Below are 25017 nucleotides of genomic sequence, written 5' to 3' on the forward strand. Positions count from 1 at the left end.
TTGGGCTTCCACATTCAAAAGTCTCGCATTGACCCTTTACGCAAGTTTTTAATCGCGCTGAAAATTACACCAGTTGAACTTTGACCAAACAGGGACTCAGATTTGGTAGTGACGTATACTCATTTTTATTCTCTTCTATTTTTCTGCAGCATATATTTGTGTCTTAATGTATGAAAATGGTGGGGTGTACCACCAAAAAACATTTACTTCTCTAGTTGTTCTGAAGATTCTGAAGTCTTTTTTTTTCATTTGATAAATTCTGCTTCTGGACTTGATTAGTTCTTACAAAAACAGATGTGCGATGAAAACATGGAGAAGCAAATTAAACAAAAGTAGATAAAGGAGTTTTGTAAAGCTTTTTTTTTTCTTCTTCAAACAAAAAATAATCATTTTTGAAGAGCCTTGAATACACTTTAGATCCAAATTACGCCGCAAGCAGCGTGTGGTGTTTTGGTGCGTGTTGTGGGCTCCCATTTGCTGAAAGGATCTTGGTCATTGTTGTTGTTCTTTGTCGAACGCTAGCTTAAGAGATGTTTTACATAGAACAGCAACAACTCCTGTGACTGTCTCTTGTAATTGTCATTAAATTACATGTTACGGATTCATGTAAAGTTATTTTCGTGACTGCTGTGTGTGCAGTCTGTGTGCTTGTATTTAGCCTTTCAGTGCTGTTCTCATGCAAATGGTCACATTTTATTACAATCAAAAGTCCTCAATTATATAAAATATTGAACTAGAACAAAGAAGAAAAGTTTGAACCTGTTGGTTAACTTTCCTTATCCTTCATCTCTGCATTGTGTTTGTCTTGCTATTCTGCCAACCGCTCACGTTCTTAATCTTGCAGTCTCTCTGAATCATAAGTCAGTCAATTCCATAGATTTATATTATATTTTACTGGGAGATTTGGGTCATGGTGACATAGGACAAACCTATATCCACGCATTTGGTACTTGGTTAAGTATGACACACACCGTCTAGAAACAGTTATTGTGAGACCTACGGTAATCCCAACACACTTCCAGGCAGATGTTAAACTCAGGTTTTAATATCCTCTGCAGCTTTGACAGATTTTAATTCTGCTATAAAGCTGCATATTTATTGACTTTTTTTGACAAATTCTAGCTCAATGGAACTGCTGAAGTCAGGTGGTGATGATGGATGAAAAAGGCTGGCCTATATCTCAGTTCTAGTTCATTTTAAAGGTGTTTAGAGAGGTTCATCCTCATGTTATTCAGAACTTGGCTTTATGCATCTGGGAAAAGTCACAGTAAAATAAAAACGGTCTTTTCAGTATTTGTCAATGTTTTAAAGTAAGTATATGATAAACTGTTTTTTTTGCAAAGGAAGCTTTTCAAATGTGTGCATAAAGATTAAGGCTTACAAGTGATTTTTGAAGTTGCATGCAAATCAACTAAGTTTTCTACATGTTGCCTTCAGTGGCTTTAAATTGGTGGTTTTTGCAGCGCAAACAACAAACTGTGTTTTTGCTTTAACAGCATGAGCTTACTACACCATAGACGTATATAAAAACCAAGGGCATGCAATCCTCAGCTAGCAGTCCGCATAACATCAAGAACTGTGAGTAAATGTTAGCTTTAAAGGTAAACAGCATGCTTTGTAAGTAAAAGAGGCAGAAATTTACAGTGTGTATATGGTGCAAACAGGCAACTAAACTGACGGCATCAGGTTAATGTGTTTACAGGCACTGTGGTGTTATAGTAAGAGTAACGTTAGATGTTTTATTTAAATTCATGGATAATTTGCCTTTTTACACATTAATCATCTGACATATATAATCAAGTATCTCTACAAAATATAATATTTTAAGAAAATAGTTTTATCTTCTCAGAATTGAAGAACTACACAGCATTGCAAAGAGAACAATGCTGTCTTTTTTTTAGCGACAGTTTATAAAATACACCCTTTTCCTTTCTATTCACAAATACAGTTACACAGCAGGGTTCCTCTTCTTGAGCAGAAGTGACTCAGGAGTAAGCAAGACTGAGCAGCAGCTTTGAAAGCCTCAAGCATTGATGAATGGCCCCAACTAAACTGCTATCAGTAAAAAGACAAACACAGAGACAGACAATCAGATAGGACGAGTGAGGCACAGCGAACGTGAAGCAGAGAAGTGAAAAAAAACAGCTAAACATGGCGACTGAAGAGGGAGTCTAAAGGAAATACAGGGACAGGACAGAAAGGTGGAAATGGGTAATTTAATGACCAACAGGTGACATGACATAAATGGCAGCTGAATCACGACGAAGGCTCCTGTGCTAGACTTTGCCTGGGAGGAGGGTAATATAACACATATTGAGGACAAACATGAATGGACTTGCTCTCATCTTTATGTTATAGTGTTTGTAACCAGAAATGGAACGCCATTTGCATGTCAGTGTTTGTTTAGCTGAAGTTCAGTCAATTAAGACATGAAAGTGATTCAAAAGCAAATGTTCGGTTATGATCCAAAAACCAAAAGTTACTGAAGTAAAATACAAAACGAATGTTGCTCCTAAGAATAAAACCTTCAGTGTTTTGTGTACAGTTTGTTAACACGTACCAACCCTGCAGTCTTCACCTCACAGGGTCCACAGATCGTTTCCTTTACTCTGTTTCTTCTCACTGTCAGTTGACCAACAGAACGTGGAGGGGGGGGCTGAAGCAGGTCTGAAAATGGACGAGTATATTCAAAATGAGAGCAGCCTCAAAGATCTGATTTCATGAAACGGGAACTGAAGGCATAACTGTAAAACTTACGAGTTTAAAACCATTGGGCATTTTGTGTAAACAACATTGTCCATGTTTCTACTGCGTCCTGAAATTCCTACATGTCAACTCAATGCACTTATAACACTAACGCACACATTTTGAATGGCCTCACTCAGTAGAGGATAAGTATTTAAATAAGTATTTGTCAACTTAATAATAGGTTCATTTCAACATTGAGAGATATAAAATCACAAAGAATGTCCAGAAATCCACTTTAAAGAATATATACCTTAATTTCCGGGTTATAGAGCGCACCCGATTACAAGCCATACCCGCACATTTTCACGTGTTGAGCTTCCTTCTTACATACATAAGCCGCATCAGCGTACAAGCCGCATGCATTAAGCAACGTGGCCAGCCTGACAAAGCATGTCCTAACTCACAGAATGGATACAGCTTTAAACCTCACTGTGGAAAAGAATCATCATAGCGTCAGCTCGTGTATTTGAAGACACCCACATCTGCCAAACAGCATGCACCTCACTTCTGTTCACAAGTTCCTCAGTTATGGTTATTGTTTTTTTGTTTTTTTTAATTATTGAAAATCGAGGTATCATACATAAAATTACAAACAGTAACCATATAATCAACATTACATCCCTCAGTTATGATGAGGAAATTTACACCCGCGATTCCCCATTTCCGATGAGTCTTAGGGGCTTAAGGCGGGGCTAAGCCCCGGGACGCCACACCGTTGTACGTGTTTAAAGAATGAGCAAGGAGCAGCAGTGGATGGAGAGGAGAACGGGAGAGCAGGTCTCTTCTCCTTCCGCTTGTGTCGCAGCAGCATTATGGTAGTCACAGGGCTGGTTAAAAAAACATACCAGTAAAATAAAGCTGCGGCGATTGAAAAGCGCGATACGCGCGCGCGTGTGCCAGAAGTTTCCTTCCACAACAGTGACACACTGTTGCTCCGCGGACGCCTATGCGCTCCGCCCTCGCCCCGTGGGATACTTGTCTCCCCTTCTTATCTTCTCCGACACGCCTCGCGAGGGCGGCTCCAGAGAGTAGCGCTTCGTCCCCATTGCGCCCGATCGCTGCGCGTGGCTGCCGGTGGATGGAGCGAATCATGTCCGTGCAGAGCAATCGGACTTAATGCTGTACGTTTTGTGGATGAGGGGCGAAAGAGGATGCATTGTTACGCGTGGGAGCCCTCAGACTGCCATCTGTCCCGCAGCTCTATGTGAACGGGCAGCAGGAGAACATGTCTCCAGCTCACACGCCGGCTTTGGGGCGGTGTGAGCTTTTCAAAGAAAAATTCCGCTCAGTCCTTAGAAACTGTTCAAATAATGACGTGGATTTGTGTTTCCAGTCGTGTCCCGACAAAATAAAGGCTGATGTTATTCCCACATATTTACGTGCACCCAAGCTGCAGATTGCGGCATTTCCCGCATCGATTCATGTTCATCCAGGCTAGATGTTGTTGTTAGCGCATGTTAGCCTTCACCTAACCGTTCTACTGGCTTCGTTCTGCCACAAAAAAGCACTGACCACACAGATTAAAAATAAAATGAGCGAACAGGCGCTTCATAATAACCATAACATAACAATAATAAAAGTACGTTTAGAAGATCTTCTCGTATATTACGGAGCTGCTAATAGATGGGCTAATAAAAAGATGGGCTAGTGTCACTACTACTCTGAGGTAAAATTACTACTGAGCATGCGCTGTTCTCTCCGTCACGCAGCTGACCGGCTTTTCCAAGTGATGGTGGATTTTTTCACGCTGCTTTTAACAATTGCTTTTAACTTGAAAGCTGCGTCATATTGTAGTGGCGATCACGTGCGCGTTGGGTCTAATGGCACCAAAGGATTCTGATATGCGGCTGGGCATGCGTGTTTCTTTTCGTTGAACCATGACTGAAGTGCCTAAGACCTGAAGTCACGTCCATGCTGTTTGGCTGCTGAGAGGTGTGTTGAAAATAATTGGCTAGTTGCTTGTAGTTGGATTATTCATTCAACCCATGCTCTTAGACCAAAAGTGCGTTCAAGGCGGCCGCCAAATAAATCCACAAATGAGCTGCGTCACTGAATAAGCCGCAGGGCTGTGCGCGCAAGACAAAAGTAGCGGCTTATAGTCCGGAAATTACGGTATGTACAGTACAGACCAAAATGAATGAGAAGGTGTGTCCAAACTTTTGGTCTGTACTGCGGACAGACGGACGGACGGACACATACATACATACATACATACATACATACAGTAGATAGATAGATATTAATGCAAAAGAAGACATAATTGTGTGTAAAAAAGGAGTTAAATTGATGTGTGAGTCAAGGACAAGGAGGTCAAATTTCCAAATGCAAATACATTTATGGACAATCTTTAAAGTAAATTTCTTGATTTTCTGTGTGACTTTAGTGATTTAGATTTAGGATGACAGACTGTCAAATCTTTTAGGTGGGCAAACCCACAAAATCAGCAAGTGACCAAATACTTATTTTCTTCAGTGCAGTAAATTGTGTTCAGAATTGCTAGATCATTTTTTTAGCATTTCGGCTAATAGCTAAATAGCATGAGGTTAAAAAAATCAGGGCATATCTAACGAAACCCATTCTCTTAACATGACTGAATCTAACTATTAAGTGACTTTTTTTATGATGCAGATGTCTTTTCCTTGAACTTTATGAAGCTGCATTTGCTCACCTGTAAATGATTCGCGCTTCAGTACTCGAATCCTTACTTTGCCTGTTTGCTGTTGAGACTACATAGAGTTATACAGTAAATGGCAGGGTTTCTGTCTGCATAAAATGCAAAATTACAAATCAGCAAAAAAGTTCAATGTTCAGATACCTTATAGATTACATTTTCATTTTTTTTCTTGTTTGCTGGATAGTTGCTGTTGAAGGGAATGTGTTGTCCAGACGCCCATTTAAATCCTCTTGAAAGCCTTAAAAGACACGTACAAATGCATTATGACTTTTCTAATCAAGAATGATATAATTTCCATAGTTTGGCCAAGAAAGTAGGTCTGTCGCAATTTTTTCCTGTAACATAAAAGCATTTATTACATTATTCTGTACATAAAAACACAAGTAAGCTCCTGAATTTATTTTTAAGCGCCCAGATTTGTTCTTCTCTGTTTTTTAACTTGTGCAATGCATTAGTGCATGTGAAACTATCATCATTGAGAGCTTTCCTTTCTAAAGACACTGCATAACTGAACAGTGAGCATGGATGGGATACTCAAAACAACCCTGTAAATATGGTTATTCATGACTTTAAAAAACATACATGAATACATAAATTTCACTGAATCAATGGGAAGGATAATTTTACGAAAGGCCCTGAAATGGTAGAAGGATACTTACTGACCCGGATTTTCTACAAAAAGGATCAACATAAATTTAAAGAAACAAAAAAACAACAGTTTGCAAAGTTAAAAAATGTAGGAGCATCATTTAAACATGTCATAAAATGTAAAAATCCAAGAGTTCTCACATAAGTTATGTGGGAAAACTCTTGCCAGCAGTAAAAAGTGAACGTGTACAGAGGGATCCTCATTTAGATGTGAGTCATTCAGGCTCATGTTGTTGAATTTTTCATGGTATTTATGTTATTGTTATGTCGGCCTGTCTTTGAAAGAAGTTTATTTTAGATTAAGCTGGCAGCCTGTCAGGCAAAGGAAGCCAGGCTCTGAATATGTAAGAAACTATGTGACTGCGAGAGATGCCTGCACCCTGATGTTGCCGCTGCACCATGCTGACACTGAGGGTAGGAGTCAGGTAATCATCCTACCCACGTCACCACGGCAACTGGACTGTCACCTGGGGTGACAACTGAGGCACACCCCTGTCATTGCGCATTGACAGGAGGCCTTGGGACAAGCAAAAAGAGGCGATATAGAGAGTGTGTCTGTTCTGGTGAGGCTTGTGCGTATGTGTTTAGAATGCAGTTGCAAAGATTAAGGAGTTTAATACAAACTGGCACGCACTGAATTACACCCACTTAAAAGATGAGTAAACACACTTCACAATAATAACGGGTAAAATGGCTCGCAGAAGCGCAGTTACGCATGCACACACAAGTACGGATAATAACTTTAGTCTCAAAACATTGCAGTGTCCTCCATTTTAAAATGCAATCAATAGAACCAAAGCTATTGTTCCAAACTTGTGCCTATAATTACAGCAATGCCACTGCTCCTGTGTGTACTTGCTCTGTGTTTGTTGAAAGTAGTTTGTGTACCATGGACACAGTCACAAGGAATTTTTTGATTTTTTTTTAAAAAGCTAGTGATATAAAACCCTTATTTTTATTTTTTTTAATCTTTTTTTTTTGCATCTTTCAGAATGCAAGTGTTGATGAGTTACTTAAATGTTAGTAACTGCTGGCAAAACTTTTAAACAGCGCCCAGAATAGCTGAAATACGTTGCAAAGACAACTTTTAGACATTGAATCAAAGCTGTTCCATTAAAATATTACAAACATTTTTTTGCTGACTTCCTTTTTCCAATTAAAAATCTGCACTTACAGTCCCCCTCCAATCATCTTTTAATCTATTTTTAAAGCATTCCCAGGACCTAAAGCATGCAAACTCAACTTTTTTCAGCTTTCAAGTGTATTATTATGAGTAATTACATTAGTCAATGGCTTACTTCCTCACTAAAAACAACCCCAAAGCCTTATTTTGATCCATTCACGTATTTCTGAGTATTCCTCTAGAAACCTACGCTCTTAGCATCAGCCCCTCCCAACCCACGAAAATGAGTGGGTTCTCACATTGTGACATCACAAAGTGGGGAATGTCCCCTTCCAGGATGAGTCTACTCTGTCAGCACAGCCCCCCGGGCTAACACACAAGCCCACACTCTCTGTGGGCAAAACACTTGCACAATATGCACATCCATCGTTGCAAAGGTTTGGAAGTTTAAGGGCAAAATGGTGGTAAATAAGTGGAAAAAAAAAGATTTGTTGTCTTCCAGTTAAAACATTATAAAAGAACTAGTTCCATCTATGTGCTGTAAAAATCATGCCAGTCACTGATAAAGCATGTGAAGAACTACACACTATACTGCGGAGAGTCATGAAAGTAGACGGACAGACCCTAATTTAAACTGGGGCATGTCGTAGTGCCATAAATCTTTTTCCCTGGAAGTTACTACGGCAACAGCATGATAGCAGCTAAAGTAAATTCAGGCAGACAAATTATATTTCATCAACTCAACTTTTTTTCTTCTTACAATGTTAAAGCCACGACTGATATTTTGTAATAAAATCCTTGTCACTGCATCTACAACCAACATTAACCAGATCTTTGATTAACAGTCATATCATTGTAAACATTCAGCATGTGTGCTTAAAGCATTAAACCTAACAAAAAAGTGTGCAAAAACACTGGTAAACAAGGAAAAGTGGGAATCAAACTGACTTTCTTTTTCGTGAAAATATCAATAGATGGTATTTTTTAAATGTAAACATCAAAACATAAAACATCATTTGGAGGGAGATATGGGTTGTGTATACACACCACTACACACTTTTGGCTACTTTTTTGATGGGCTTAAGGTGGACTGGCTCATGACATGATGACAAGCAAAAACGAGTATTAAGATCAGGGAAGGTTAAGGTTTCATTTGGAATGTATTAAAATATATGTCAAAATAATAAATATAAAGTATTAAATAAACAGAATAGTTAGTAATTTTTTTTTCTTTATCAGTGTTTTTAACTAAGCCTGACATAAAGACTTTTGTTTTGTTCTAATAAAGTGAGAACCGTCACCCCCTCCACCTGCATCCAAAAGAGGTGATTTAATGAAATTTTATTTTGTGTGTTTGAGAGTAATATCTTTCTGGCGCTTCCCATTTGTAGAGTTTGGGCCATCATTTATCCCCTCAGAATAATAACTTGGTGAATTTTTATAGCATATTCAAAAGGTCAGAAACACTGATATTTACTGTTTAAATGGTATATTTGGCCACTTTTCATCTATGACTAAAACGAAAGAAAAACTAGCTGCGTTTACATGGACAAAAGTTATCGGAATAGCCTGATGGGGGAAAAAAAGGCATCATGTAAACCCGCCGTTCAGAATACTCTGCCCCGATCCGACTCATTCGGATCAAAATTTCTTTCCGATCAAGAGAGGTGGGTTATGCCGATTGTTGCATGTAAACAGTTCATTCCAATCGTGAGTCACGACTGCGCTGGCTTTGCATAATGCATAGACGGTGTGGAGGCTTTGGAGCATGAACAGGACCGGCCGGCTGCTGCACGCATGCAAACCGTGTTTCTAAGCCGTGGGGGGGGGGGCCCGGTAGAACTGTCTCCCCAAGCAAAGGAGCGGCTTTGGGGCGGTGTGTGAGCTGGCGGACGCAGCTATTCAAAGCAGAAATGCCGCTCAGTCCTTAGAAACCATGGAAACGTGGATTTGTGTTACCAGTCGTGTCCAGACAACGTTAAGGCTGATGTTATTCCCACATATTTACGTGAAGCCAAGATGCACAGTGCGGCATTGCCTTCATGGATGTTAGCGCAAATTAACCTACTCCAAGCCCTTTATCCGGCTCCGTTCCGCCACAAAAAAAGCACTGACCAAACGGATTTAAAAAAAAAAAAACATTATGAGCGAACAGGCGCATCATGATAACCATAACAATAACAAAAGCACGTTTAGAAGATCATCTTGCTCTATGTAGCAGCTCTGTTCGTTCACTTGCTACTCCCGTTTCCGGTATCTTAGAGAGTTCTGCGCATGTCCAAATGATTTATTCCGACTGAAAGTGTGGCGTATGTAAACGTTTGTTATAATCGGAAAAAGGTTTTCTGGGAGCATGTACACAGTTCAATTCTCATCCGATCTTTGATCCGATCAAAGACAGTTTGCTCATGCTAGCCTTTTCCGTCAAACCCATTTCATTTTCTTTTACTTACTTCAGTTCGTTTTTTACCATCATTATTTATATTTTACTAATATTTATCCTGTTCACAGCCACAATTTTTTTGAGACTCTACAAAAAACTCAAACTTGATGATTTTTTTATGTGAGCTCACTCAAGATCAATACATTAAGCCCCACTTGTTTATATATCTATACATATATATGTTCAGAAAATGTGGTTGTAGAACAATATTAACCTTTTTTTCATGAGGTAAACAAGTTTGTTGAGCATTTAAGCAAAAGTTTTACTCATGTGGAAGGGCAGACGACACAACCAACAGCAAACATATTGAACTTGAAACTTAAATCTGGGATATAAATCTCCATCAGAATCAATGTTTTCTGCCACAACTCACCCTTTACACTGTTATTTATTCACTCCCAATGTTTCACTATCTTTTTCTATCCCACTCACCCTCTCTCCTCCTTTTCTTTGCTCATGTGCTCTTTCAGCTGTTGCAGTCTCTCCTCCATTTCTTTGCTGTCATTTTCCAGGCTCTCAACTGTCAGCTTCAATTTTTGCATGTTCCTGTGGAAACAAAAACACTATCAAATAGATATAAGCAATTACTAACAGTCAATCATGCAGCAGTTTAACTGCAGGGCTGTTCGCTTTCCTCTGCACCGGCGGATCCCTGGTTTTTATGAGCAATTAATATTTAAGTCAATCAGCTAATGGATCAGTCTTCCACAGACGTAAACTCAATCGATGAACCGTTTAGAAGTTAGAAAATTGACGGACGAGTGACTGAAACTTCAACTGTAAACAAACAAATGAGAAAAATTCAAACGTTGGGATAAAGCTCACATGGGTTATCTTGCCTCAAGCTTAGTTTAGTGAACCAGCCTTTCCTTTATAAACCCTTGTGCTCTCCTAGGCACTTTACCATTGGGAGTTGGGTCATCTAGACCCACTAGACAGTGCTCTGAACCTTTTTTCTTCAATGATTTGTGATCTTCACTGGTGTCCATGGATTACATGAAATCTTTCCACCTTTATCCACCTTTGTCATGGTAGGGAGAACACGTCAATGTAAGGGTGGGGTTATCTAAGATAGCACAAGGGTTAAAAAGGTGAATGACCAGATTTAAAAAAAAAAAAGCATAAATGTTTAGGAATATTGGTGATAAACAACATCTTATAACAAGTTACAATTAATGACTTTTTTGATCCCATCATGCCCTGCTTCTCAGACCTTCAGGAACTTTCACAGAGCTAAAATTCAGAGTGTCCTACTCCCTAACGACAAAACAAATAGAAGCACTTCCGACATGCTCACTACTTTTTATTTTTAACGGCAAATAATATGACCTCACAGAGTTTCCAAAGTAAACACCTAATAAATATCAATATTTTATGAAGACTATTTAGGAATCTACTGTGATATAAAAAAGACAAATTGGATGGTTAATAAAAAAAAGTTAAAATTTTTTTTTTCACAGTTAAAATTGTTTTATTGTACGATGGATTTTTGCAGGACCAGTTTACAAACTTTTTTCTTTTAATTCCGACTTTTAAGTCATAAATTTACAAGAAAAAAAGTAATAAAATAACGAGGAAAAAACACCAAAGTTGTCTGGCTGTTTATCAGAGCCATGCTTGAAGATGAAAGATGTGGACGTTTTGTGAAGCTTTATTTAGGTTTCAAAAACAAAGAAATTCTGAACCTTTTGGCGACTCAAAATCAGATTATTGTCAGTGTAGCCGGCTTTCCGGGGTTCGGTGCCGGTAAATCTGAGTTTCATATGTAAAATAAAGAGCTCAGAGACACATTTGGGTGAAAAGGACCAATCTTTTATTTTCCTTCTTATTCTCATACCCAGAAATCCATTTTTCTCACTACGTCATCAACCTGTCATGCGCAGAAGACCAATGTGTGAACTGTATACACCCCTCCTCCAGATGATACGTCCCGTTTCAACATAGAACAACAAAGATGAATGAAAATAGTCTGTTATATTAGCAGAAGAACGTCGAAAATGCCAGAAAGTGCTCCTCCTCATATGGAATTATCACACAAACGTGGAGATCTGGTTTTTTGATGGAGAAAGAAAGGATTGACAGCTGCAGGCATACAGATGTCTTCATCAACGGGCTGCAGAGATCATGTGAACCACCAAGCAATAAATAAAACAATAATAAATCGTAAATCAAACAAATGAGCTTCAAAACATTTGTAACGTGATCAATAAACATTCAACTTACCTGTTCAATTGAGTTTAGTTGGTGCAATGCAATGCATTGTGGTCTATATCTAGAGAGCATCCATGCTCACTGTTTTTTTTTTTTTTTTTTTCCCGCAGACACAGACAGGAAATTTCTGGGGGCACTGGATTTTGGAATTGTGGATTTGAACCACAAAATGAGAAACACACTATATGGTGCACTAAGTACAGTAGTGAGTAGTGAAGGAATTCTTCTAGAATCCAGAAAAGGCTGCAAGAAAGGGTGATGCACTTTTTATACCACTGTCATTAGGAGGGAGCTTCAGGTGTGGAAGACAGGGAGACTTAGGAAATGCATTTTCCCCAGAGCTGGTAAAGTCAAAGCGCCCCCTGCAGCACAAAGCCTTAAACGCACAAACGTCATGGACAACCACAAAACGCGAATTCCCTCCAACTGCAGTAGCATGTTTATTTTAGTTTTTTGGTCATGTATTTATTTTAAATGGATTTAAACCAAAAACATTAAGGAAAACTGTCACATTTTTAATGATGAGAATTAATCTCTTGAATTTTGAAAACAGCTAAAATGATTTAGTGATACTCTCTTCTCTGCGGCTGCATTTTGTGTCACCTGTCCTGTTTTTCTTTTCTGTTATCAAATGTTTTCTTTAAAAAACATAAGCAGAGTTAATGTTGAGCAGATGATGATGCAAAGCCCCAAATCCCAGGTTTCCATTATCAAACCCACTCTCTAAAAATTAACATCATAAAAAAATAGCTGTTCTGTTCTTTATTGTGAGATTAGGCAGATTTAACCTAAAAAAAAAAAACAACCGAAGACTTTTATTGTAATTGTTGTGTGCCATTTAATCACTCCGCTACTTTAAAATAGCCGCTGGTGGGCAACATATAAAGCCCATAGGTAGTTTAAGTAACATTTACTTGTAAATTAGAAAGTACATGAGCAGCCGTACAAATGGATTTAAATTATTTTTACTCTGTGTGGTTGCCATATAGTGGCAGCGCGGACATGATGCGGACGTCATTGCATCTAATTAATTACTTAAACGGAAACTTCTCTTGTTTTTTCGACTTACAAATAGAGTATTTTAGGAATAACTTACCTGAATACTTCAAAAGTATTCTTACTTAACCGGATGGTTCACCTTTGCTTTTCTATATTCCAAAATACTTCGTAATGTCTCCTCTAAAGAGTATAAAAGACACTTTAGAGGCTGTCGGTACTTCTGTTGTGATGTCATCACCATGGCAACCCGTGGCTCTCGCGATACTCCGCAGACAAGTTTATGGAGTTAGTGTTGGAGTTTTGTGTTTGCGGGCATTTCTGCATCTCTTAAAGAGTCTTGAATTTTTAATTACGGATTATTGCACAAAGGCTTTGTAAATTTGGGGGGATAAACATCTAAATCAAAGGCATCAAATTCCCTTTCCGCCATAATAATCGTCAGCAGAGGGAATATCCTTCCAATTATCATGCCTGCAGCGTTAAAATGAAGCATTGATTAACGCTTTGAACTGTTGTTTGTTTCTTTTTGTTTATTTATTTAGCTTTTCCGGACACTTTAGATTTAGTCATCAGATAAAACTCTCTTGATATTTAATGTAGCAAAGCTTTAAAGATCAGAGACGGGATTATTCCTCATTAAAGCCCCAAGAGCGCATGTGTGGGAATGATCAAATTGGGTTTGCGCGTTCATCTGCCTTCAAGTGACTTCATTTATTAATATCACTGTGAAATCATACGTTTAGTGTAAGCATTTGTCTAGGTATTTAAAAGAAAGTTAATTTTTAAACGGTAAATTTAAAAACAGGCCTACTCCTTTTTTTTCTTATTTGAAATAGAAGTTAAACCGTCTTGAATATAAATTTAGTATATTAGATTTCCTTTTTACCTTATAATGAAATAAACCCACAGGGCCTTAATCCAAATGGTATTTTTTAAAATAAATTATAATCAATTTATTTTATTTTCAAAGCACTTTTTTAATGGTGTAGGTCAATTTAATTAAGTTTGCCACAAACAGATTTATCTGGTTGGATAAACCGTTTAGTAGATAAATCAATTAATCGTTGTACCCCTAAAAGATGGGTTTGGCTGGTAAAAGCTGTAACCTTTTTTTACAGGGCATTCAGAATAATCAGTCTATATCAAAGCAAAACAGTTTCCAGGTCAGGGAAATTACAAAGACAAACAGTTTGACTGATAAAATGAGCTCATCTCTTTTCCTGCTGCGCAAATTCAAGGTTAAAAGTTGTATATATTTTTTGGCTTCAGGAATTATTGCAAACTCATTCCAAAATATAAATCCCCATAATAAAGACCAATGTGCGGATAAATATTAAACACATTATCTTTATTGTGGATCAAAATGAAATAAATACTGTTGTTTTTATTTCTTTATTTTCTTTTATGTCATTAAAAGCTAATTATCAAAAAATTTACATGGTTTGACTAAAAAATATGCTGCAAAAAATATGCTTAGTGTTTTTGTCTTCATTCAAATGCTAAGGCATTCAGGTGCATTTGTTTTACAGCTGTCAGGAACTCAGGAGGCCAATTGTTTTAAATGTAAAAGATTTGACTGTCTTTGCCTGATAAGGGATTTCAGCTGCACAGCACGCTGAGGCAACCTATGTGGTATTTTAGTTAACAGTGGGGGGGATAAACAAGCCTTCGAGTCACAGATTGGCAGGCTCTTCTTTCACACCACAGTGGCTTCACATATGTCAACGTTTTCTCTGATATGTGCACTAATACGTTCCAACATCTTTGCAGTTGGTGGCTTTTAAACTGTCTTCCACAGTTCCTCCGCGCCATTTAAGATCAAACCAGTTTGGGTTTTGTATTCAACAACTAAAAAAAGTGATGGTTCCAAAAGGACTGGCCCCACGTTTACTGACATTTTTGTGTCCTTACTTCCTATACAGCAGCGTTTCTGCACATCACACTGCGGTACAGCTCAGTAAGCACAGCCCTGTCATAAATCCTGTCCATGCCTTCCCTGTGTCTGTCTCTTCCAACATTGTTGGCATATGACCTATTGCTCCTGCCATCAGCCAAGTGTTGGAGTATGACTTATCAAGCACGCCTCTGTGTGTGTGTGGATGTGTGTGTGTGTGTTGATGGTCATTTAAGGGTTGTGACCCTCCAGCTGGTTTCTGTCTGAGTTACTAAACAGTTTCTCCCTCCTTCCCTCGTTTTCCCTCAGCTCGGTAAAGACGTGCGGTGGCATACCGATGAGTGGGGCGGCTGAGGAGAGGAGAAAGGGATGAGCAGTTCAGAAATGGACCAGAGTGGTAGGGCATCGTGAGAGGCCAGAGGGCACATGGAGGAGCAACATTAGAGCAAGAACAAGAGAGCCACACAATGTGTATGATGAAACAGCGGAGCGGTCATAGGAGAAGGACAAGCATAGTACAGTCATGTGTCAATCCTTTTGAAATTATTGGAACCCAATGAATATTTGGCAGTACTGAATGACAGTTGCTGTGTTTGACCGTAAAAATGATTAATACATTAATAATAGGACTTTGGTAAAAGTTTAAGCAACAGGTGTTGGCACCGGAACAACCTCATTTATTGGTTCTACAGGACTATAAGGATATATATATATATACTTATATAGCGCCTTTCTTCCTACAAGGACAAAGCGTTTATAGTCATGGACTCATTCACCCAGTCACACACACAGTCACACACATTCACACACTGGTGGCGGCTCCGCTGCCAAACACAGGCGCCTACCTACCATCAGAGGCAAGGTGGGGTTCAGTGTCTTGCCCAATGACACTTGGACTCATGGGCGTGCAAGGGCGTGCAAGGTGGGAATCGAACCTGCAAATTACGATCATGGGATGACCGCCCTACCGCTGCACCACGGCCACCCCTTGGGGCACAGACTGCAGAAAGGTGGAATAAAATATGTTCAATGTGGGTCTCGATCGCGTGGCCAGACTGAAAAAAAAATCATGCGGCTCTGATATTGTTTTGGGGGCCGAACCAAACATAAAGGCGGGCCAGATCTGGCCCGTAGTCTGCCCACCCCTGGTCTGGTTAATACTAATGTAGGCTCAATTTGCAGGCGACTGCACTATGAGCGTACAACTCCAGTTGCCGATGATGTTGTCTGCAGGTGTCACATTCCCCAGCAATCGGGGTGATTCCGCTCTAATGGCCCCTGGACCAATGCAACTACAAATCGCTTTAAAATATAAATCTGTAACACTGGCGCCAACCTATAACCGCCAGGAGCAAAAAGGGGTTCCCTGTCTTGCTCAAAAGCACTTCAACACATAGGTAGGCAAGGCGGGAATCAAACCTCTAATAGTCCATTCAGAGGTTGACCGCTCTACATCAACAACATTTTATAGAGACGTGCATCACTGAGAAAAAAGTTTGAACCTTCATAAATGCACTGAAAAGTGGCCATGTTACAGACAGATCATGACATGAGACATAACTGTGTTTTGTTTAGATATACAATAACAAATAAAAAGCAAAAAGGATAATGGTGAATTTATTGCATAAAGGTAGTTTTTATTTATTTAGTTGTTTGTTTGTTTGTTTGTTTGTTTGCTTGTTTATGAAGATGCCCCAGTGGTCTTTCATTTAGGCTCAAGCTGATTTCAGAACTTCAAATCCAAGGAAAACTGGTGGAGCTGGTAAAGCATGTCAACCTGCAAAGTGGACTAGTCAAAATATTTTCATCTGCAATACCAAAATCAAATTAGGGTTCTGTTTGGAGCAGGTGTTACATGTATTTGCTGGACTTTTTTTTGACTGTACAGTTTTGATTGGGATGGTACCATCGAAACCAACAGCTAAATAAAGTTAAAGAGAAATAAAATCTGGACATGTGCTTGGTTTGACTCCTCCAGCTGATTTTACCAAGAGAAAAGTTGCAGGAACTGATAAACATAATGCATTGCATATTACATCTTCTACACAAGAGAGAAAAGCCTGAGGCTTCTTCAGCTCTTCTGCAACAATGATTGCTCCAGGAGGTTAGTTAAGCAACTGTAACCTTTTTCAAGGAAACGCAATTTCCCGTCCGGACTGTTAGAGTACTATTCCTATTTCCATTGAATTTAAATGCTGGGAACAATAAGAATCAGGCCATCAAGCCAGTGAGCTCAGACTGAAACGACTCAGAATGAAGAACAGGGTTGAAGTGCTTATGTGGTTTCAGACTTATTGCATCAAAAGTCCTGAACATTTCAACCATCACTCACAGGAACATTCTGTCTTTTAAAGATTGTAGTTTTTAAAAAAAAAAGATTATTTAACTACAACAGATTTTGTCACAAAAAAATAAAGCTGGAATCTTAAAGGAAGTTCAATCTGGCTACTTTGATGAGACCTTAGAAAACACTTTTATTTCAGTTCAGTTTCAGTTTCTTTTATTTTGAAACACAAACACAAATGAAAAATCAAAACAGTGGCTTAAAAGACATAAGACAACACAGTGCGCTTCAAAATGAGTGGGTTGAAGAGAAATCTTGTCTGATCCCACCCCTTTTTACAACACCTGATGATGCGCATATTTCAATTTACAGGTATGTACAAAACATTCATGGTACAATTTTTGCATTGCAACTGTACAAAGTGACTTTTTTTATCGCTTCTTATAAAGACCTATTAGTGACTTCTTGTAGGTTATTTTGAATACATGTAAACTTTTGCTTTGTTTTAAACCTTCATCTAATCCATTCCATAAATCCACACCACAATTAGATATACACATTTTCTCTTTTGTTGTGCGAATGCACTGCTTTTTGAAATTCAGTTGTTTTCTTAGATTGTAACTCCCGTCTCTGTCTGTGAACATTTGCTGTATTGGAAGTTAGTTGTATTTGGCTTTATATGTGATGAGAGCTGTTTTCAGTTTCACTAGATCCCATAGTTTCAATAAACCTGACTTTAAAAATACAGCGTTTGTATGTGTCCCATAATCCACTTATTGAACAATTTAAACAGCTTTTTTTGTAAGATATACAAGCACTTTAGATTTGTTTTTGAAGTATTTCCCCAAACTTCTACACTGTACCGTAAATATGGTAGTATTATAAATGAATGCATTTGTAAACGGGCTTTGTGAGTGAGTGTATGGCGCGTTTTTGCCAACACTGCTATGCTTTTAGCAAGTTTAGCTCTGACCTGCTTTATTTCTGGTTTCCAGTTTATTTTGTGGTCCATAATTACTCCAAGAAACTTGATTTCAGTCACTCTTTCCAGAACATGATTATCAATGGGAAATTTTATTTCTAAATCTGCAGGAATGTGGCGATTTCCAAAAAGAATGAATTTAGTTTTGTTAACACTGAGTAACAGTTTATTTTTGTCCAACCATTGTTTTAGTTTCCCTATTTCTGTATTTACTGTTTTTTCAATTTCCCTGAAATTCTCCCCTGTACAGACTATACTTGTGTTGTCGGCATATAAAAAGTATTTGAGTGTATTTGATACCAAGTGTGTGTATGTCATTAATGAAAAGGATAAACAGTGTGGGACCTAATATTAACTCTTGTGGATCTCCACAGCTTAAATTTAGCAGGGATGATTTACAGTCATCCAGTTGAGTATTTGAGTTCTTTTACCCTCTAGTTATTTATAGGGTGTTACCCAGAGAGAATCCCTCTGGTTTTTTTAATATTATAGACTTAAAATAAAAGTAGATCCCTTTGTTTTTAGTTTAATGCATTGTCATGAGTTACTGCTTTAATTAGAATCTCATTAGAAATCTCTGCATTTGTTCCATCAGAGTGCCACATTTAATGGAACAAGTACTGAGACAGATCCACTAACTGAAAAGGATCAAAAGGTGCTTAGATACTTGTGTGCACATATCAAGATCTGGAGCCGTTTGTTTTGTTTTTTTTTTTTTTCATTTGAGGAAAACCATGGCAACCTATGGTGTTCAAAGTGATAGTGTCCTTTCGGTGGATGAGACATCAGACAGTTTTCTCTGCCCTTGATCATCAATCAGGGTTTTACCTGCCAAGACTAAGAAATTTTTTGAAATAGTTGTGCTTGGTCACATCATCAGGTCATACCAACGGTAAGAATTAGAATCAGAATCAGAATTACTTTATTGATCCCGCACGTGGGATATTTGTTCGTTACCATAGCAACTGACAGCTTTGTAAACATAAGAGAGAAAAAAGAATAAGAATAACATAAAACATTAAAAATGTAGCATAAATGCCATCAATAAGGTGGTATAATTTTAAAAGCTATTTACAGACAGAGCAGGTAAAAAGATTTGCAAAAGAAATGTGCAAAAAAAGGAAAAATGTGCAAAGGTTATCTGTTGCATTGTGAGTTATTGTACAGGGTTGTTGTATTGTATGAAGGATTTCCAGTACCGGGCAGTTTTGGAGTGAAGCTGTCTGAGCCTCCTAGAGAAGGAGCTCTGCTGTTTGTCCAAAACCGGGTGGAGAGGACGGTCTAAGTTGTCCATGATGGATAAGATCTTGTTCAGTGACCTCCTCTCCATCGATGCTTCATCAGAAACTAAAACATGAACATGAAAGCAGGTTTTTTAGCGCACCGGACTATGATTAGGTAAGTCAAAATAAGAATTCAGTTATGAATTCTGCTCATGTTGTTTCAGCCATGACATGATGTCAACAGATTGTAGTTTGAGTTTTCGAAAAGGAGGCATGAACTCCTCTAAAAAGTGCAAGGATGTTCATAACAAAAGCAGAACACAACAGCCAACTTCAGTTTACAATAGTGCATACTATTATTTAAAAGCGGAAAATTAGAAATTTTCAGAAACCCTGAAAGTGAAATAAAAATTATCCTGCACAAAATGGCAGGATTATGTAGGAGCACTCACTAAACTATTCTATATAAAAACACACAACACTGAGAAAGGGTCTAATTAATGATCAATAAATAGTTATAAAGTGATATACCAGGTGATCTTTGGGTCCTGCTTTTAAAGCATCCTTATCGTTGATTTTCCCACCATACCTAACTGAGGAATCCTGAGCTGGTCAATCATCTGGGTGGGAGACAGATAAGGTGTGTCATGCTGCTAACACCAAGTGAGCTTTTCCTTTTGGACTCTAATTTTTGTCAATCAATAAAACGCTTTTTCTCAGTGAAGAACAATATTTAAACTAATTACATTTCCTGAGAGGCAAAAAAGAAATTTCAACATGAATTACAACTGTGCTTCTAATGGCAAAAATGTATTTTTTTTACACAAGTTATAAAAGATTTTCCCAAATAAACAGAAAAAAGGAAAGTCCCTTTTTTTATGACTTTAAAACCCAGGCATCAGGCTTTAATGTCCCATTCCGATATAAATCTTGTTTTTGGTGTTTTTAGCAAGTTCCTTTGGCATTTTTCTCACGATGGAAAGCATATCTAAAGAAAATTAGGCTCAAAATTGCAACACTAAGTATTTCTTTATACAAATTATTGTGAATCAGGAGCAGACACAAAAAAAAGCTGTTTGAAAAGCCTTAGAACGTAGAACCTACTGACATGCCATAAGGTCCCTGCTCCGCTCCATTTGGATGCATCCACTTGCAGACAAATAGATCCATGTGTGTCTTGGTTTTCCTGTCAAACAGATGGGGGCAGTGAAGTGGTGGCAGGCTTACTCTACGCCGATGGTCTCACCCACAACATGTCATTCAGAGATGAATTTCTAATAAACCACTGCTGCTCTGTAGAAACTATGTCCTAGAAAACAACAGTTTTTGTATTTTGACAACAAAAAACTGTATAATCACCATTGAAAGACTACTGGGAACGCTTTTACAATAAATCAAAAGATGATTGGAGCAGGTCATAAACTCATCTAAGCACAGAAATTCAAAAACTTGTATCCATGTAGATTTAATATACCGGTACTTTTCTCTCAAATAACCATTATGATCTTCCAAGCATGGGGCAAATAGACACCTGCAGAGGGATCCTCAAAAACATGATAGTTAGCTCTTTGAAAAGAGCTCAAAATTGACTCAAATTTACTAAAAAAGGGTGATCATTTGATCTGAAAAGACTTGAAATGTAAAGGATAACAGATATGTATCGAAAAACCGAAGAAAAAGTCCTGAGATTAGCAGCCGTATCGGTTGAAAACCGCAGATATGAACACGATTATGTTTGTAAAAAGGTATGAAATCAATCATTAAGTAAAAAATCGATTTCTGGCAAACTTATTTAGATACTCTTCCTGTTGTTCTCTCAACTGCCTTTTTATGTACATGTGATGCAAACAAGAAAACGTCTAATGACAAGCTCGCTTTTACCAAGTCAGTTATAACTGACAATTGCAACTGGCTGAAGGTGAACCAGAGTGAAGGATGCATGTTGTGTGCACTAAACACATTGAATTCATTTAGGTAAAATAATTGGACTGTATCATATCGCCACAAAGTTACCGTATTTTCCGGACTATAAGTCGCACCGGAGTATAAGTCGCACCAGCCCAAAAATGCATTATAAAGTAGAAAAAAACACAGATAAGTCGCACTGGACTATAAGTCGCATTTTAACTTTCACAACCTTATATGACACAATCATAGCAGACTGTTTATCTAATAATTTCACAGTAATTTTTTCTCAAACTTATTTATTTATTCTTTTCATGAAGCATCATTGGCCAACTATTACTCTGTTTTCATCCTGTATTTGTAGAAACAGTTTTCACTTTTATTGCATTTCTGAATCTATGAAATCATTGGAAAATAGAATATTATGTTGTTAGCCTTCAAGATCTTACTGTAAAAAAAAGTTTGCTGATTCTCTGAGTCACTTAACATCCTCTTAACACTTCACATACCTCATACATCAAATTGACCCAGGAACATCATCTCTGTTCCTCACAAATGAACATAACAGGAGGGTTAACAATGTATTTATTTCAATTTATTTCTAATATAAGTCGCTGCGGAGTATAAGTCGCACCCCTTGCCAAACTATGAAAAAAAGTGCGACTTATAGTCCGGAAAATACGGTAGTTCATTCTTGTATGTTTCGATATGTGGTCCATACATTGAGATGCATATTGAATTGTGTAAAAGGGAAAGACCCAAATCACATAAACCTGAATTTCAATTACAAGACTCGTAGAACCAGTCAGTACACACTCATTTGTCATTTGTTTCCCTGATCAGAGCTGTTTTAGTGACAAGAGGAGGATCTGCTCAATGGGCCAGGTGGTCACAGTGTTATAGCTGCACCAGGGCCAGACAGCCAAGTGCCGAGAATGAGATTCAGTGCGATCATTATAAGCCACACTGGGATGGGAAGTATGGACAAGAATACTTATTCAGGTCCTTGGCACTATCGGGGCAGTCTAACCCACACACCTCACCATCCTTTAACCGTTTGGCAGGTAGTCCCACAAGGTTATCTGATGGCTATGCAAGAGCAGAGCTTGTCAGATATAGATGCCAATAATGACAATATAGAATGCAGAAATTAATGGAGCTAAAGACCAGAACAAAGAACAAAAAGACATTTCCGTCATGAAAACATGTTAAAGTGGGATTTTGTGAGCAAAGAACAAGTGAAAGGGAGGAAAAACGGGCAAAGAAGACAATTTATCTTCGCGCAAAACTGACAAGAAGACGACATAAAAGGCAGATTGAGTTTCGGCGATGGAAAGTCAAAGAGGGGACAGCGAGAGCTGTAGCTTTGGCGAAGCAAGCTGCCATGGTGCTTGCGGGATATCAAGGTGTCAATAAGTGATGGCTGGTCATTGCGTGTCATTGAGAAAGAGACAGAGAGGTAATGAGAGCTGCTGTGGAGCTGAGAGAGGCCAGAGGCCTGGATGCAAAGGCCAAGTGAAAAATTGAGAGGCTCAGTGCGGAAAGGAAAGGGAGACGGATGGGTATAAGAGATGACAGTGCAAAAGGGCAAGAAGGGAGAGGAACACAGAGGAATGCACGTGAGAGGCTCTCCATCATGTGGAGTAGCACAAGCTGGTCTTTCTATGTCACGCCCCAGACAGGCTCTCACACAGCAGCACGTCGAGTGGAGACTGACACCTCAACCGAGGTTCAGGTAAGTGGATGATCACAGTTATCTGGATCATGAGTGTCTCTGGTGGCAAGCAGTTGTTACAATCTGATGTAATAATTAACAGAGTTGTCGTTCACCTTTCGGCATATGACCTTTCATTTATCGCACAGGTGCTCTGGCAGAATTTTTTACAATGGATGCCCTTCTTGACACAACCCTGTATTTTCTCCGGGCTGGGGACCGGCATAGGGCGGACCTAGACTTCGCCCCCCCCCCCCCCCCATGTGGCTACATGGTTAGGATAAAGCTCATCGCACCCCCTGAGAATTAAACCCTGGTTTGCCCCGTTCCAGTTCAACACACAACCAACTGAGCTATCCAGCCACATCAAATATTAAGTAAGAGTGAAGAGGTAAGGTAGAAACTGTGTAGAAGAAAGAAAGTGTAAAATATCAACAAATAATGACAAACTTCTTCTATTGCTTCTTATATTTCATTACATCTAACTCCAGAAAAGCGTGGCTGAGACTGTTGCATGCAAATCTGGGTCAGACTTGATATTTCATAACCAAGGGAACAAGTTGGTTCTGTTTGATCACATCTGCTTATTGTTCTGCCACAGATCATGGAAACAAATGGCATTGTGAACGAGATTTACAGCCAACAATGCCTCTCCTATCCCTTAGCGATTGTAAAACGATGCACACGATTGTAGAGTTAAAATAAAAATCTATTACCTATCAGTTTTTTCACCTTCCTTTTTTCTTGATCAATCTTTTGCACCCTTTTTCCTTCCTCTGTTTTCAGAGACACAACTTTGCAGACGTGCATCAAGTCTCACATCATTGGCTGCACCTCTACTGCCACCTCTGGGTTATCGGTGGAAAACGAGATGGACGAATGTCAAAGAACTCCACAGCCTGAGCTTAAAAAAATGAGGGCTGGAGCTTTGCATGGTGGGATGGGAGCACTATTCATTCTTAGGAGAAATCTTTGTTTTGGGGGAATTTAATTTTTTAACTCTCCTCCTGATATAAAACTATGGTTCAATCATGGTGATGTGCAACAGACCCGTATGAAGATTAGGAGGCAAGGGAAAAAAGTGTGTAACTCCATCATAAATAAGAATAAAGTCCCATGCCATCAGCAGGAGACCGCTGCCTGATGATTTGTATGTAATATGGCTATATCTACATGTGCAGAGAAAATATTTGAGTGATTCGCTTGTTTTTGTTTCTTGTATTAAAGCTAAAATCTACCAGGGATTTTATTTGAAACTTTACAATGCAGTCACTGCAGAGATACATAAACACATCCGCCTGCGTCTTCTTCGCCTGAATTTGAACCCAAATCACATAGAGCTTTAGCTTATAGCGCAGCTCATGGATTAATGTAAAGACTCAAAGCGGGGAAGAACAGCTTACCTGGCTGGCTTTAAAGATTTGGAATCCCGCTGGTCGTACCTCTGATGCTCAAGTTTACAAATTATATTTGTTTAGTTCCTATACAAATAAAAAAATAAAACTGCAATGTGTGACATCAAGTAAGACCTGCTTAATGAAGGAATCAGCTTAGACTCAGGGGGTTATTCTTTGACTATTCCTGAGCGCTTTTTTCCAGTTGTTGCTTTAGTCGTTTAAAAAAGTCAAATTTATTCAGAAATCTAACATTCATCAGGTTTTTCAAACTTGTTAAATTCCACTCTGATCCTCTTTTGATATATTTAAAGTGTTCCCAGTGGTCTTTAATTATTATAATGCTGTTTTTGGCCAAAATCTAAAAAAAACTTGTGTTGTCTTCTAGGACTATATCTATGAAGACTCTCATTCCTCCAAGTTGATTCCATCATAGTAGTAGGTTTAAGGGCCATCATCTGGACTTAGTTTTTAAAGTTAGAAGACGTTTCACCTCTTATCCTAGAGGCTTTGTCAATTCTGAACTAGCTGGTAAAAGAGCTGGTATATATACATGAGCACATATGTACCAGCTCTTTTACCAGCTAAGGACGTAGTTTCTGCGAAGCTGCAGGAATTTGTGAATAATCTGACTCCGAGTTGTGGTCGAAACTGATGGCACAGAGCAACCCCACCACCCCCTTTTTACTCCCTGTTGCTGAGAGCTCTCTGTTTACATGCTCTACAGCTAGTTTACAGCCTCTCACAGCCCCAAATTAACTTTACCAGTACAACA

At 38.6% G+C, this 25017-nt stretch overlaps 1 protein-coding gene and 1 long non-coding RNA gene across 6 annotated transcripts in view; one reads left to right on the top strand and one right to left on the bottom strand.

Annotated features, from left to right (window-relative positions):
• The window catches only part of zbbx (zinc finger B-box domain containing), a 58977-nt gene extending 45789 nt beyond the window's left edge, over positions 1–13188 (bottom strand). For 2 of the 5 annotated variants that reach the window (XR_002291564.2, XM_020708420.2), the window contains exons 1-5: positions 12944–13186; positions 10069–10182; positions 5564–5660; positions 5417–5474; positions 2561–2667 (exon numbers count right to left, since the gene is read on the bottom strand). Coding sequence is in view for 4 of the 5 variants with exons in the window: in XM_020708420.2 (XP_020564079.1) it covers positions 2561–2667; positions 5417–5474; positions 5564–5660; positions 10069–10178 (372 nt within the window). In the remaining variant the exon portion in view is untranslated. Of the gene's footprint in view, positions 1–2560; positions 2668–5416; positions 5475–5563; positions 5661–10068; positions 10183–12943 lie in introns of all 5 variants that reach the window. The other 3 variants (XM_020708419.2, XM_011482848.3, XM_020708421.2) reach the window with 3 other exon arrangements.
• The window catches only part of LOC110016249, a 74938-nt gene extending 50846 nt beyond the window's left edge, over positions 1–24092 (top strand). The window contains exons 3-4 of the long non-coding RNA XR_002291565.2: positions 22998–23239; positions 23635–24092. This is a non-coding gene — a long non-coding RNA (uncharacterized LOC110016249). The remainder of the gene's footprint in view (positions 1–22997; positions 23240–23634) is intronic.
• Positions 24093–25017: the final 925 nt, after the last annotated feature.

The sequence above is a fragment of the Oryzias latipes genome, chromosome 13, assembly GCF_002234675.1.
Source record: "Oryzias latipes chromosome 13, ASM223467v1".
NCBI classification, from domain to species: Eukaryota; Metazoa; Chordata; class Actinopteri; order Beloniformes; family Adrianichthyidae; genus Oryzias; species Oryzias latipes.